The sequence below is a fragment of the Phlebotomus papatasi genome, chromosome 3 (genome assembly GCF_024763615.1).
Source record: "Phlebotomus papatasi isolate M1 chromosome 3, Ppap_2.1, whole genome shotgun sequence".
Taxonomy (NCBI): Eukaryota; Metazoa; Arthropoda; class Insecta; order Diptera; family Psychodidae; genus Phlebotomus; species Phlebotomus papatasi.
The window spans coordinates 1,010,877-1,024,374 of record NC_077224.1 but is presented as its reverse complement, the minus strand read 5'-3'; the positions used below and the strand labels follow the sequence as shown (position 1 = coordinate 1,024,374).

The 13,498-nt window shown below is 32.9% G+C and overlaps 2 protein-coding genes across 2 annotated transcripts; one reads left to right on the top strand and one right to left on the bottom strand.

The window, feature by feature from the left end:
• Positions 1-728: 728 nt before the first annotated feature.
• On the bottom strand, positions 729-2,679 carry LOC129806394 (uncharacterized). Its single transcript, XM_055854949.1, has 2 exons — positions 2,436-2,679; positions 729-2,285 (listed from the first exon to the last, which is right to left on the bottom strand). The coding sequence occupies exon 2, from the start codon at positions 1,887-1,889 to the stop codon at positions 996-998; it is 894 nt and encodes a 297-aa protein (XP_055710924.1). The 5' UTR covers positions 1,890-2,285; positions 2,436-2,679; the 3' UTR covers positions 729-995.
• Positions 2,680-4,555: 1,876 nt separating this feature from the next.
• LOC129805166 (uncharacterized) lies at positions 4,556-12,790 on the top strand. The gene is made up of 5 exons (XM_055852921.1): positions 4,556-4,662; positions 4,717-5,022; positions 8,034-8,092; positions 8,461-8,505; positions 11,191-12,790. Exons 1-5 carry the CDS (start codon positions 4,556-4,558, stop codon positions 11,313-11,315), a joined length of 642 nt encoding a protein of 213 aa, XP_055708896.1. The 3' UTR covers positions 11,316-12,790.
• The last annotated feature ends 708 nt before the right edge of the window (positions 12,791-13,498 follow it).

Genomic DNA, 13,498 nt, shown 5'->3' with positions numbered 1-13,498 from the left:
TTTTGATAATTTTTTTATATTATATTTCTGAATGAAACAGTGAATAATTCTATGGATTTAGAAGAAGTAAAAAAGAATTTCATCAGTCAAAAACAAGCGTTTATTCAGCAGTCTTCGGAAAACGATCCAGTTACCCCACCTTACTATAATAGGTAACCTCTAAAATATCCAAAACTAAAAAAATACACGACACATTTTTAAGGAATCGTAAAAAAAACATGGAAAAATGAGAGGCATGTGAATAACCCTTGGGTCGACTTATTCGGAGGGGGTCCCCCAAGGATTCTTAATCTCTATCTCTAACCGTTTGGTCTCTATGCGTTGTAACGGCCAGACGGAGAGGCAGACAAACAGTATGGACTCAGAAAAAAAATCGAAACTTCAGGAGTAGAATGATTAACTCCCAAATCTGTATCTACTACATTTAGTGAATGACGGATATTTAAACATTATAGGAACATTTTACTTAAAATAATTTCTTAAAATAATGTGACTATTGATAAATATTAATACCGTTACAAAGCCAGTGATAAGCCTAGATCAGCTTATAGAGGTGCGATTCCTCCATTGCAAATTTAGATTGTGGTAAACCCGAACGATATATAGTAAAGAGAGGTAATCCGGATACTTTTCATTGAGTGCGACTTTAATGCTTGTTTTTGGACTGATGAAATATTTTTTTCGCCATTCCAAATCAATAGAATTATTCTTTGTTTAATTTAGAATCATAATAGAAATAGAATTTTAGCAATAATATTGATGAAAATTAATAAAATTACGATAATATTAATATATGCGCAAGAATGTTACTGCGACGCTTTTATGTAACTCCGTTGAATTCGATCAAACTCGGATGCTCATTTTAAGGAAAAGTTTAATGCATAAAAATGAGAAGATATTATTTCAAAAACATTTTTTTAGAGTTTTATTCCATCAATTCATTTCATTAATTTATTATTTAATTATATATATTTTTATTTATTTTAAGATTGCACTCAATTCTTTGATTTTTCCTCGGTTTTCTTGGCTGACTTCCTTCCACGTTTTTTCTTTTCAGCTTCAATTGGCATTTGAGCCTTTTCCTTTACCATGTGTTTCTCCTTTAGTTTTATCTCCTTTTCTTCTGCCCTTATTTTTTTGTTCCTCTCTCTGGTCAACTTCCGTTCAGCAATTTCTTTCTTTTTTTGTAAATCCTGCCTCAATTTTTCCTCCTGTTCCGCGATAATTTCCTCGGAAGATACAATATACTGGTGTTTGACATTGCTGGCTTTGACCCTCTTCTTCTGACGACGTTTTGGAATTTCTCCTGGCCAGAAATAGCATTGTTTTAGTGTGTCGAAGATCGGTTGAGTCTCAGAAGTTGCAGAGAGTTGGTTTCCAGGGATGACTGGATCATTTGAAGGATTATTGTCGGTGGCCTGATCGTGCTGGTTATTGATAATGGACTCCTCTGAATGTTGGAAAACAATTTTCGGGAAATAAAGACCAGCATAGAAAAGTGGCCCATCCATCCAGCCACTCTGTGCTGACGTTCCCATTTTCCATCCTTCTGCGTTGTGAATGGCAATTTTTGGAGTAATGTCAGTTTTATGAACAGCCATTGGAGGAGCAAGTTCGCCAGTAGCTGACACCCTGAGGAGTACTGTGATACATTGCTTCGGTCCTGAATTTTTAAGAGATGGAACTACACGTGAACCTCTCCTGGACAGGACATTTCCATCTTCCGGTGTCAAAAAGAAGGCACTTTCGTCGCAATTAAAAACACGGTCTGGTGAAATGCTCAGAAGGTTGTGTTCTGTGAAATATTTAAGACAATTCTGAAACCATTCCGTGAGGTCTTCAGCAGTAACAGTAGCTCTTTCCAATGAGAAGGATTTTGGCTTGCGCATGCTGAGCTCTGGATGACGCTTAAGAAAATTCCTGAACTAAACGTCTCCGGGTCTTCCAGCTGTAAAATGGTTTGGAATTTTGTAGACCTCACAGATGAGTTTAACGCTGTCCAGAACTTGTTCCTTCCCGATGGGATGCCAGCCATCCGCACATCCCAGGATCCATTTGACAAGTTCTTTTTCCTGTTCTTTTGAAAGAATTGTTGGCCTGCCATTGGGGCACTCTTCCGGGTATCTGCCAGACAATTTGTTGTGCAGTGTTGTTCTTGGGACATTGAATGTTTTGGATGCATATGCTATGGTAGAACCATCTCGTACACACTGCAAGGCATTCCTAATACCTTCCTTAGAGTCGGGCTTGTCCTTATAGGTCTTTTCTTTTGTTCCCTTTGGCATCTGAAACAGAAAAAGAGTCCTGAACAATGCAAATTCTGAACCAAAACATTGACTTTCACCGCATCCGACATGCATCGAAATGTAAACATTCACAAAAATCACTTATTTCTGTATGAATTATTAATATATTATCAATAAACTCTTACTCACCTTGTAGATCAATAACTACACTAACTTTTATTAATAATTTTGATTGCAAATAATGTTTTATTATATAGAAAAAACACTAAACTTTTTCCAGCGACGAGCTGTCAACAGCAAAATTTTCTCAGAAATTAAATTTTTAGTACACAACCCAGCTGACCCGAGCTTAAAAAATATTTCTTTTACCCACTTATTAAACCGATAAAAATATAATTTTTGGTTTTTCTTAAAGTAGAATAGTTATAATATGATACTTCAGTAATTAATTACAGAAATAAAAATATAAATTATATTTTAAGTGGATGTATCCGAGTTAAATCGGTCGCGGCATCCGAGTTTTGCAATCGTCGGAGTTACATGGCCTTACTATAAGTAAAATGGCACACTCTTAAGGATCTTAAGAGCTTCTATAGGAATTGCAACAGAAAATTCTGACTTTAAGTAATTTAAAAGTGCACTAAAAGACTTGTCTAACACTTGGTTCTATAAGACAGCTATTTTGCCTATTGGGTGTGACTCCGCAATATATTTTAGAAATAAAATACTTTCAGCTTTTAAATTGTGGGTGCGATGAATCACATTTATTGAAAAACATTGGAAAAATTTAGTCATTATGAAGCTTGGGACCGTGCAAAGTATGGGCACTTTCCCTTAGTATTTGGATAAAATATGACAAATAGGAGACACCGGGGCAGTAGTAAACATGTTAGCAACTTTTTTAGTGAAAATCGATCCCTTTAATATCTATAAATTCGTATAGGTATTGTCCTCTGAAGTGTAAAATTTAATTTTTAAAATATCAGAGAGATTTTTTTTGTTTCCCCCTTACCTACCCCCCCCCCTTACCAAGATCTTAGGCCATTTTTGACCAGTATCCTATGTTGAAAATCCATTAAAAAACTAAAACATACATAGAAATACATTCCAAATTCATCAATCTATAAAATTACTAGGGGGAAGTGGGGCTACATTGTTATTTGATTTTTTCGCATATTTCTAATGGAAACTGGGTTTTAACATGATGTAATTTAGATAGACAAAATAATTGTGGATCTAAAAAAAATAATTGTAAGAACCAGCTTCATTAGGAAATAGGCGAAAAAGTCGTATAACAAACTAGCCCCACAGCTCAGAGTAGCCCCACCTCCCCCTATCTGACAAATACTGAGGAAAACAATTAATAACAAAGACGGGAACCTTACATAACAATAGCCGTACTTATAGCGGAGTTATACTGCTCCCTCATTTTACTACTGCCCCAGTTTTTCAATAATTACATGAAATAATTTCATTTAAGTTTCTAAAATAGGAAATACCAGAGGAACATCGTTAAATTAATGAGCTCAAATATTTTGGTGTGACGAGCTTTTGATATAATCTCAAGAAGTACATGACGCCACGTAATAAGACTATACAAACTATATTTCAACCACTGGATTTTTATATTTATAACAAATAGACTAAAATACTAAAAAAATTAAATTGTTTTGTCTTCATTACTAAAGTTTGAATTCCAAACTTAAAGTTAAACCTGGGCCTTTGAGATGATTTGAAAGAAAACGGTCTTGCATTTCGGTTAAAAAATAGTTATCGGTTAAGAACCGGTTCATAACCGACAGTCAGGTTTGTCAGGAACTCAGGTTTGCCAGGAATTTCAAGACCTTTCCAACGAGCCCAAATTCATTCCATTCGGTTGAGAAATGCCCTAACTAGAGCTTTTTAAACATTCGACCTTGAAAACCGTTATTAAGAATGATTCAATGGTATGTTCGTTTAAGGACGAAATGTCCACCTGGGTAATTTCTAAAACATATCCAAAACATAAACAGAAAAATATTCTTATGAATTTTTAAGTAAAATCTGAGTGTCCTGTACATCGTTTGGTTGCAGATTAGTCCTTCTGCAGAAATTTGGGACACTCACGCTCTCAATCCTCCCAGATGAGTATGAAAGAACATTTAATTAAAATTGAACGAACTTTTCCAATTAATAAATTGAATTTCGTAAAATATAATAAAATCCTGAAGAATTCATGAAGTCTTTGGAAAGAAATCAAAAGTGACATGTTCAATGGATGTTAAATCAACAGCTGAAGAGATATGCAAAAAAAATTTGACCAACAAGGGATGAAATGCAAAGGTATTGAATTGAGGGACCCCCTGGGCGAAGTGTGTGACACAAAAGCACAACCGCTGGATCCAATTGAAGTTTCCTGGAACAGTGGTTGGAACAGGTTGTGCTCTGTTTAATGACACAGCGTGTACCATGTCTTTCTCACCCGGAACAGGTACAATATTTCATGGACTGTCGACTCACATTCTCCCGTCGAGGAATTCAAATTGTTTTTCCGGCGAGTGCCCCAGGGGCATGAGATTGACAACAGCATAGAGCAGTCACAGCCGCTCCAGCATCAGGGTGTCATCTACAGTCAGAGAGGATATAGTACTGGACACCACTGGCTACCTCCACGTTCAGAATGGCGGGATGTTGTCTTACCTGCCATTCCGTTATCTCACCACTTTACCCAAGGCAAGAGCTACATGATCCGAAATCTCGATCCCAACCAACAGTACGAGGCTAAAGTGCAGGCCAGGTATGTGACAATTTCCGTTTCAGCAATATGCCTTTCTTATTTACTATATAAAATTCTAATCGCGGTGACAGAGGAAGTTTGTGGGAAATACAAGGGCTTTTTCCATCCGTAGAATTGCGGAAGTTTTAATTCAAAAGCTGTGCTGGAATATTTTATAAGATTTTTCAGTGGGAACTTTTTTTTTATTTTGTAAGGATTGAGGATGAAAATTTGTTTGCTCATAAAAGTCAGAAAGCAAATTTAAAAAATCTCTGTGTAATATTTCTTCTGAAGGATATTGATCAATGTTTTACTATTATTTTTTCTCTACTGATGCTCAAGACGAAAGTATGGAAACATTGTAAAAAATTAATAAAAAAATATATTTTTTCCTTTTTTAAAACTCAATTGATTTTCTGTAAATTGTGTTGAAAAAGCTTAAACCAAAAAATAAAATTACTCATTCTAAAAATTCTTATGCAACAAACTTTAAAATTGTAAAACTTTTAGCGTTATTCTAATCAGAAGTTTGTACCTAAAAGCTCCTCCATTAAAAAAAATAGCTACACACCTAAAAATTTATCAGGAATCTCTAAGCAAAATTAATCTACACAGAATTACATTTATTTATATATATTTTTTTTAAATTATTTACAAAATTTATTTCAGTTTTTCTTTACTTTTAAAAATACTTAATTTATAAAATTATCTTCAATAAAGAAATATTTTTTTCACATTTTGTGAAATATTTGAAAATGTTTATGAATTCCAAAAAATATTATTTACAAAATAATAAATAATCGGTTAATCTACCAACAAGTTCATAAAATGATTTTGAACGAACATTTTTTGTTCTTTTACAATTAATTGTTTGTAACATTTTGTCACAATCAAAGAAAATGTACAAACAAATGACAAAATATTACACAAAATTGTACAATTTGTGTAAGAATATTTATGAAGATATATTTTAACAATAACGAAAAATTCGTTAAGTGATTATTTTGCGAACAATAATTAAAAAAAGTAATAAAATTAACTAACTTGTTTGTGTGTCAAAAGACTCATAAGCTATTCATAAATTCCTTTTAGGATTCCTAAATTTACATAACATTTTATAAATATGTTTTGCGTAGAACAAGTATTTTGCAAAATATTGTTTTTTCCAATTATTAAATTGGGGAGACTGGGGCAAAAAGTCACAAATTGAAAATTTGAAAATTCAATATATTCCAAGATAAAAAGAGATAACGGCTTAAAATTTTTTCTATAGATGGCCTCCATAGACCTTCTTCAAAGTCGTAAGTTTCTTAGAATTCGAACAAGGATTTCAGAAAATAAAAAATTATTGAAATTTTTAGCCCTATTTTTAAAATGTTTTCCCTACAGCAGATATCAATTTTGACCTACTTATTTTCCAAAATTGATGCACTGGTAAATATTTCCTAAATGATTTGGACTCTTTGAATACGAAACCACTATCTATTTTAGAATTTTACAAAGATTCTTTTCTCCAGAAATCTTTTTATTAAAAATGACCACTTGGGGTAAAAAGTAACAAAAGGTATGAAGCAAAAAGTAACAAAGACCGAAGCAATTTTTGATGTCTCACGGCGAGAAGAGACGTCATTTCCATGCCTCACCGCATTTTGTTTGCATTGGTCAAACGAATAGCAGTCTCTTGTGTGTTTTTTCTTAAATAGCTTGAAAAGCACTTTTATCGTTCAGTTAGAAAAAAATTGTGTTTCAAAAAGGTGTAGAGGAATAAATTTTCTATAAAAATACGTCACCTGGCTATTTTTTTTTTAATATACGAAAGCCCGTAATAAAGCAAATCAAAATATGATAATATCCCATACCTGGTACTATTTGCCCCAGCATTTTTGAGAATGGTCACAAAATTACCTTTTAGAAATCGGCTCGATAAATGTATTTCCTTACACAATAGAGGAAAATTACTTTCACAAAGTTGTAGAGCGGTAAATTTCCTATAAAACTGCGCTAATTAGAAATTTTTAAAGCGCTAGGGTAGCTTGTAAAAAAATAAAATATCCGTTTTGTGACTTTTTACCCCAGTCTCCCCTAACGAAAGGCTTACTTGAAGTCTTACGATTTAAATTAAATATTTAGTGTAAAAATCATTAAAAATTTCCAATTCTACGTTAAGGTGTACTGAAGTTCCACTTATTCCAATCTATAAGCTTTTCTTAAATGTATAATATAAATCCTTTTCTTTTTATTAAAACTTTTTGTTTTTCTCCAAAAATAAATTTGAAAAATAAATAAAATTTTATTTTAAAAGCTTTAAAAGGTTCTTTTCCTCTCGAGTAGCTTTAAAATTTAAAAAAAAATGAAGTACTTTACTATTATCATCCCAGCTTCGTTCTTGTAAAGTTCGTTACATTAAGCTTAAAAGCCTCAGAGGAAATTTGGCACTTTTAAATTAAATTTTTTCTTGAGAATATAAGTTATTCTTTAAAAGCCAGTTTGAAATTAAGCACTTAAAGGTTTATCTCAGAATTGTGGAGAATTTTTTCAATTAAAGTCTTTGAAAAGTCTAAAAAGAGAAAAATTTAATAATTCATTGTCCTTTTGTAAACCACGCCTGTTTGTCTTGTGTGTTATTTCCACCCAAAACACTATTTCTTATAAATTATTCTGACTAAAATATTTATAGGGGGCGTGGCCTAATTTTTCATAGGCGGAGCTTTTAGGCTAAACTTGAGATCGAATGGTAAATTTTATTTTTTTAGGTGGGTTTTTTAATATTTTAACACTCAAAACTTGCCAAGGAAGTGCGACCAAATATTATTTAAATAAAAATGTTTTCTTTATCCTGAATGACACAGTTTTTTCCCACAAAATTTATAACGATTTTAAAGTTAAAGTAGTTAAAGTGAAATCACTCTATTTTTTATATCCTCGGTGCAAACTCAAGTTAAACTTGGCCTTTTTTGAACTTGTTGACACCTTGGTGAAAAATATTACCTTGTGAGGCTATTGGTCACTTTTAATTATTTCTTCCTGAACAGGAATCGGTATGGCTGGAGTGAGTTGTCTGAGAGTTTCGAGTTCAGCACTTCAATGAATGGTGAGTAAAAGTTACTGCCGCGTGACAGACACAAAATCCTCCCAACCATCTTCCGATTGCAGAAGCTTTTTAAAGTTCCTTCCATACCCCACAATCTCCAACTTGAACCCCATCCAGTAGCGATGGCTAATTGAAGTGTCGGAGCCCCGGAGTGTTAAATATTTAAAGTTGTGTGCAGTGTGAGCGTTTGACAATGTGAAATTGATGTTGAACTAAGAACTTTCTACTTAAAACACTTTCACACAAATCATCCCCATACTTTCCTTGTCCCCAACTTTCTTTGAGTTTTATGTGCTTCTTTCTTTTCTCCATCGAACACACTTTATTTTTATGTTCTCACCTTCCCTTGCATTTTTCTTCTTTCACAGATGAATATACCGATATCGCGACTCTTATCAACCGTGGCCTCTCAGGTTAGTTGACACATTATCACACATCTTTCACTTTTAGTGCTTTTCCTTTTCAGTTTACTCTATATATTCTTCACTTTTTGCCATCCAACACAACACACTTCATCCACCACTTTTATTTCAATCACATTGTGGGTGCTTTTTTTTGGGGGTATCCAACTGCCCATTTCTGTGGTCAATGAGAGGACAATTTTTTTTTGGGTTGAATGATTTTTGTCTGTCCCAGTGGATGATCATAAATCTCCAGTGGGGATAAAAATGGTCAGCAGAGAAAGTTATTATTGTGTGAAAATTGCGTTAGTGTGAATTGTGGAAAATTACATGGTAAAACATTTATGGGCATAAATGAAAAATTGTATTTATATTAATTCCTCACCCATTTTTAATTAATTCCACTCCACTTGATTCTGCTACATTATAATTAAATAATTGTTGAATAAATGTAGTGAAGGGGAAATTATTTAATTTACAGCAGTAACCCCCTGGTAGTCAATTTAACAAATTAATTTGTCAGCTATAGAATACGTAATTCCAGATCGTTTTAACTCTTTCAGTACCATTAGGGCTCAATCATATTGACCGCCAAATTATTGATAAATGACAAAAAAATTATGCATTTTCATCGCAATCTTTTTAGGCAAATTTTCATGCAATATTCTTGGTATGCTTAGTAGAAAAGCATTCTAAGAGAATCGTAATAAACGATAAGCGATTTTATTGTCTTAGCTAAACTGTTCGTTTTTTATAAGTAGAAAGGGTAGGGCAGTTTTCTACATATTTATAATCACCGTAGAAAATATATATTTTATTTATCTCAAATACAAATGTGAGTTCATCTAAAAATAATTTTTGAAAAAAGTGATTTTAAATCGTCTTACTTTTCCTTGCACTTTTCTCACTTGCTATATCTTACATTAAAATTTCTAAAACGCATTAATTAAAATAGAGGCACTCAATCTTTCCGTACAGAAGTAGATCTTGAAAAATTCGAAAATCTATTTGAAGATCCAAAAAAGAGACTTTCTTACTTCCCGTCAAATCATTGTTCTACCTGCCGATTTTACTCGGAGGTTTTTTGAATTGTAACGGCATATTCTAGTACATTTAGAGAAATTCTGTAGATTTTCGGCAGAATTTCTGTCTAGAAATCTGTAGATTTTCGGCAGAAATTCTGCCGAAAATCTGCAGATTCTCGGCAGAATTTCTGCATTGGAAATCTGCATAGTTAACAAAAATATTGTTGATTTATCAAGAAACTGTAGAAGTTACAAAGAAAATGGTATGCTCTGCTTAACAAGCATTACCGATTAAACATTTTAGATAAATAAAGAGATGTGAGCAAACATGCTAACTTCTTAAAAATCGCCAATCGAATGATATACAAAAACACGAAATTTAGGTCGACACTGTGTTTAAAGATATCACTTCACTATTCTCTACTTACAACACGACGTCGCAAAATTCTTGACCATTCTTGAATGGTCTTTTCTTGTGAGTTTTGTATTGCCTTTCGAATGGCCATAATTCGAACCGCAACTTCTTCCCAATTGCAGGAAAAGATTGCCCAAGATCTTTGTAGGCCCTAATTTGGCCTTTTTCGTTCTCCGTGAGTCTGCAGCCTCTTCCCATATCTAAGACCTTTGTTTTTTTAACTTCACTACTATGATTACACTTTGCCAGCATAGGCCACAAAACTCACTACTAAATTTCCTTATTCAGGGGTGCCACCTCGAGCATCATCAACATAAAATAATTACCGTCCCTAATTTGAATTTCGCTTTAAATCACTTAAAAATTTCATATTTTGGCTGGCGTGCACTCAAGAACGCAAGTACACGTGGGTCACTAACATAAAAAGTATTGTTGGATAGGCCCATATTATACAAAAAAAATATTAGGTTGATCCGACTTACAGACCACCCACACCACCCACATATAGGTCCGTCCCTATTTGAATTTCGTTCACTGTATTACATACGTTTTGAAATGTAAAATATTCAACTTTTTTGTCTGTATAAAGCTAAAGTAGAGAATCATTAAATATTATGCCTCATTTAATGCCACCTCTAATAAATTGATGTTTATCATAAATAGTTACCATAATTCATGTGCAATTCGAAATACTGATAAAACACTTTGATTTTGCAATTCACATTTGGCTAAATTTTTGTAAAAAAAAAATAAAATTTATAGATAATGGCATTAAAGAGGCACAACATTAAATGATCAATCTACCCTACAACTGAATAACAGATCGTTATTTGTTCTTTTTATGAAAAAGTTTACAAAAATAATTTAAAAAAAGTAGGGGAGTTATTAGATAAAATTTAGTAAATTTTCAATTAGAAAACAGAAAAAAATATCAAAAATTTGGCATAGGGGAAGTGGGGAAGCATTGAATTTGGGCTGCTTTAAAATTGCGTTTTTTTCTATTTTTAAATGGAACTAGAGCTAAATGCCTCAGTCGCCCCTTTATCTGTGTAATAAAAGATGAAAAATGCAAAGTAGAGCTTTTATTTAGTCTAGCCACGGATTTAGTAATCACCTCGCTTATTAGGAATACCGCGGTGGTGACCTTAAGGTCTATGAATCGTAAGGGGCACTGAAGATATTGACCTTACCTTTTAACTTTCTTAACACCAAAGAGTAATGATCCTTCAATTTAAATTATACAAATTTTTCTTTCAGATTCCGAAATGCGAGATATGGGTGTAACATTCTACAGTAGTCATGGACGATCTCTCATCTTTAGTGGTAGATATTTCCAGATATTTATGCAAATCCTCATATTTTTGATATACTTTTGTATGTAAAGAAGGCAGTCAGAGTAAAAAGAATCTCCCACAAATCACTATAAGAGAAAATTTTCAATCAATAGAAGACAAAAAGCATTGCACAGTCCATTTTCTCAAATCCTCTTTCTCTCAATTGATCTCCTGAGGATGGTCTTTGGAGAATAAAGCAAAAAAAAATGTAGATTCTCCTTAGAAGAAAACCCATTTGTAAATAAGTAAATAGATGATAAAAAATTTAAATTTCCTTCACAATTCTGCTCCAAAATAGCAAAATCCGCAGAGACACAAAAAGGATAGATGATTTTCGTGAAACAAAAAAGAATAACAAAAGAAAAATAAGGAAAACATACAAAAAACAAAAGCCCATTCATATTAAAATTAAATGTATAGACCAAAAAGACATGAAGAAAACAATTTGAATGTAATACTCGTGAAGATGTCGTTAGAGTACGATAATACATAAATTAATAATATATTCAAACATAATGATTATGATAACTTAATGAAGAAGAGCTTATTTTCTCGTAACACTCTCACACTGTCACCATCTTAAAACTCTATGGAAAAGGATAATACCTCTTAAGAAGTGTCTCTCTGAAAACTTCTTTCATAAGTACATTAATATATTAAGAGCATATGTATTTTGAAGTATGATGAGGATAAATTTAATTTAAATGTCTAAACTTGGGTATTTGTAAAAGAAGTTTTCAAGCACATTTCTATTGTGGTTCCAATTGAAAATTTGAGTGACTTCCTTATGAATTATAGAGAGAGAAAATTAAACATTCCTCTTATGCGTTTAACTACATCCATCAAGCTCTTCATTTTGTAAGAAGAATTCCTTCTTAAACACAAAACCACTTCTGAGGATTTCAAAATGCATCCTCCCATAATAATGTTTAATATATTAGAAAATTTCATTAACAATCACGTGAAAACACAGGGAAATTTTTATTATTTTCTTTTTCATTAAACAATTTTTCTTGTAAAGCACTACACATATTCATGCATTTTAGCATTCCTTTTCAATAAACCTTTTCTTCCCGCCTGTACATCTCGTCTCCAAAAGGGCAATGTATAAAATAAAACATGATTAATGTATTTGCATTTAAGCTTAAATAGTAATTAATTATGAAAAAAATGTCAACTACGAGGCATACCAGTGAAAATTTACAACCAAGACTTTCTTTCACCCAATGCAGCAATTAGTGGCGTTTTTTATTTATGACGAAGAACGCTTTTTAAAGAGGCAGAAAGTTGGAAGTCAAAACGCCACTGCGGAGAAAATTGCACACGGAATGGCAAAATTCAAGTGGCACCGGCTTCGGCATTAAAGAAAATTCCACCCTCACACCAAATCAATGGCACATTTATAATGATTTCTTTATCGTAGAACCTCCCCAAGATTACAGAAATTCTCAGGGGGAAATTGTGGTGAAATGCACTGAGAGATACTTATTGCTTCAATTTTAATTAGGGGAAAGCGCGCTACCTTCGGACGACTCAAGTTTTGGAGAATTAATTTTTTTCTCTATGTTCCTTATGGATTTCACTCATAGCTTTTTTCTCAAAATAGGGTAAGTGTGCCAAATTCCGGCCAGCTTGCAATTTCGGCCACCTTTTTTGTTCCTCGAATTTCCATGAACTTTTAGATTTTACGTACTCTAGAGATTATACAATGCAAAAGAATAACAAAAATGTAGCTTCGACAAACGAGATGACGTGAAGAATTCCCGAAGGGCAAGGAACTATGAGAATGAAGGTGGCCGAAATAGGGCACCAAAGCTATGTCTACATTTGTATTCATTTTAAGATGTATTAAGAATGATTTTAGAGTAAATAAAGACGGTAAACTCTTTACAAGGTTCCAAGCAACACTCTTACAAAAGAAAGAATAAAAAAAAACAATTTGTATTTAAAATATTACATTTCAAACTTGAAACTTCGGCGCTTGCATGCAACTATGCCGAAATTTGGCACACTTACCCTATAAGGCATTGGACTTACTATTGAAATATAATATTAAAATGAGGGCAAATTCACTAAAAAAAACACATTGAAAAAAAAATGATTTGTTCGAAACATAAATCGTCCGAAGGTAGCGCGCTTTCCCCTATACGCAGCAGAATATGATGCATTTAAAAAGAAAAAGTTGAGAAAAACAGGGATTGGTGAGAATGGATCAAAACCTTTTTTCGATT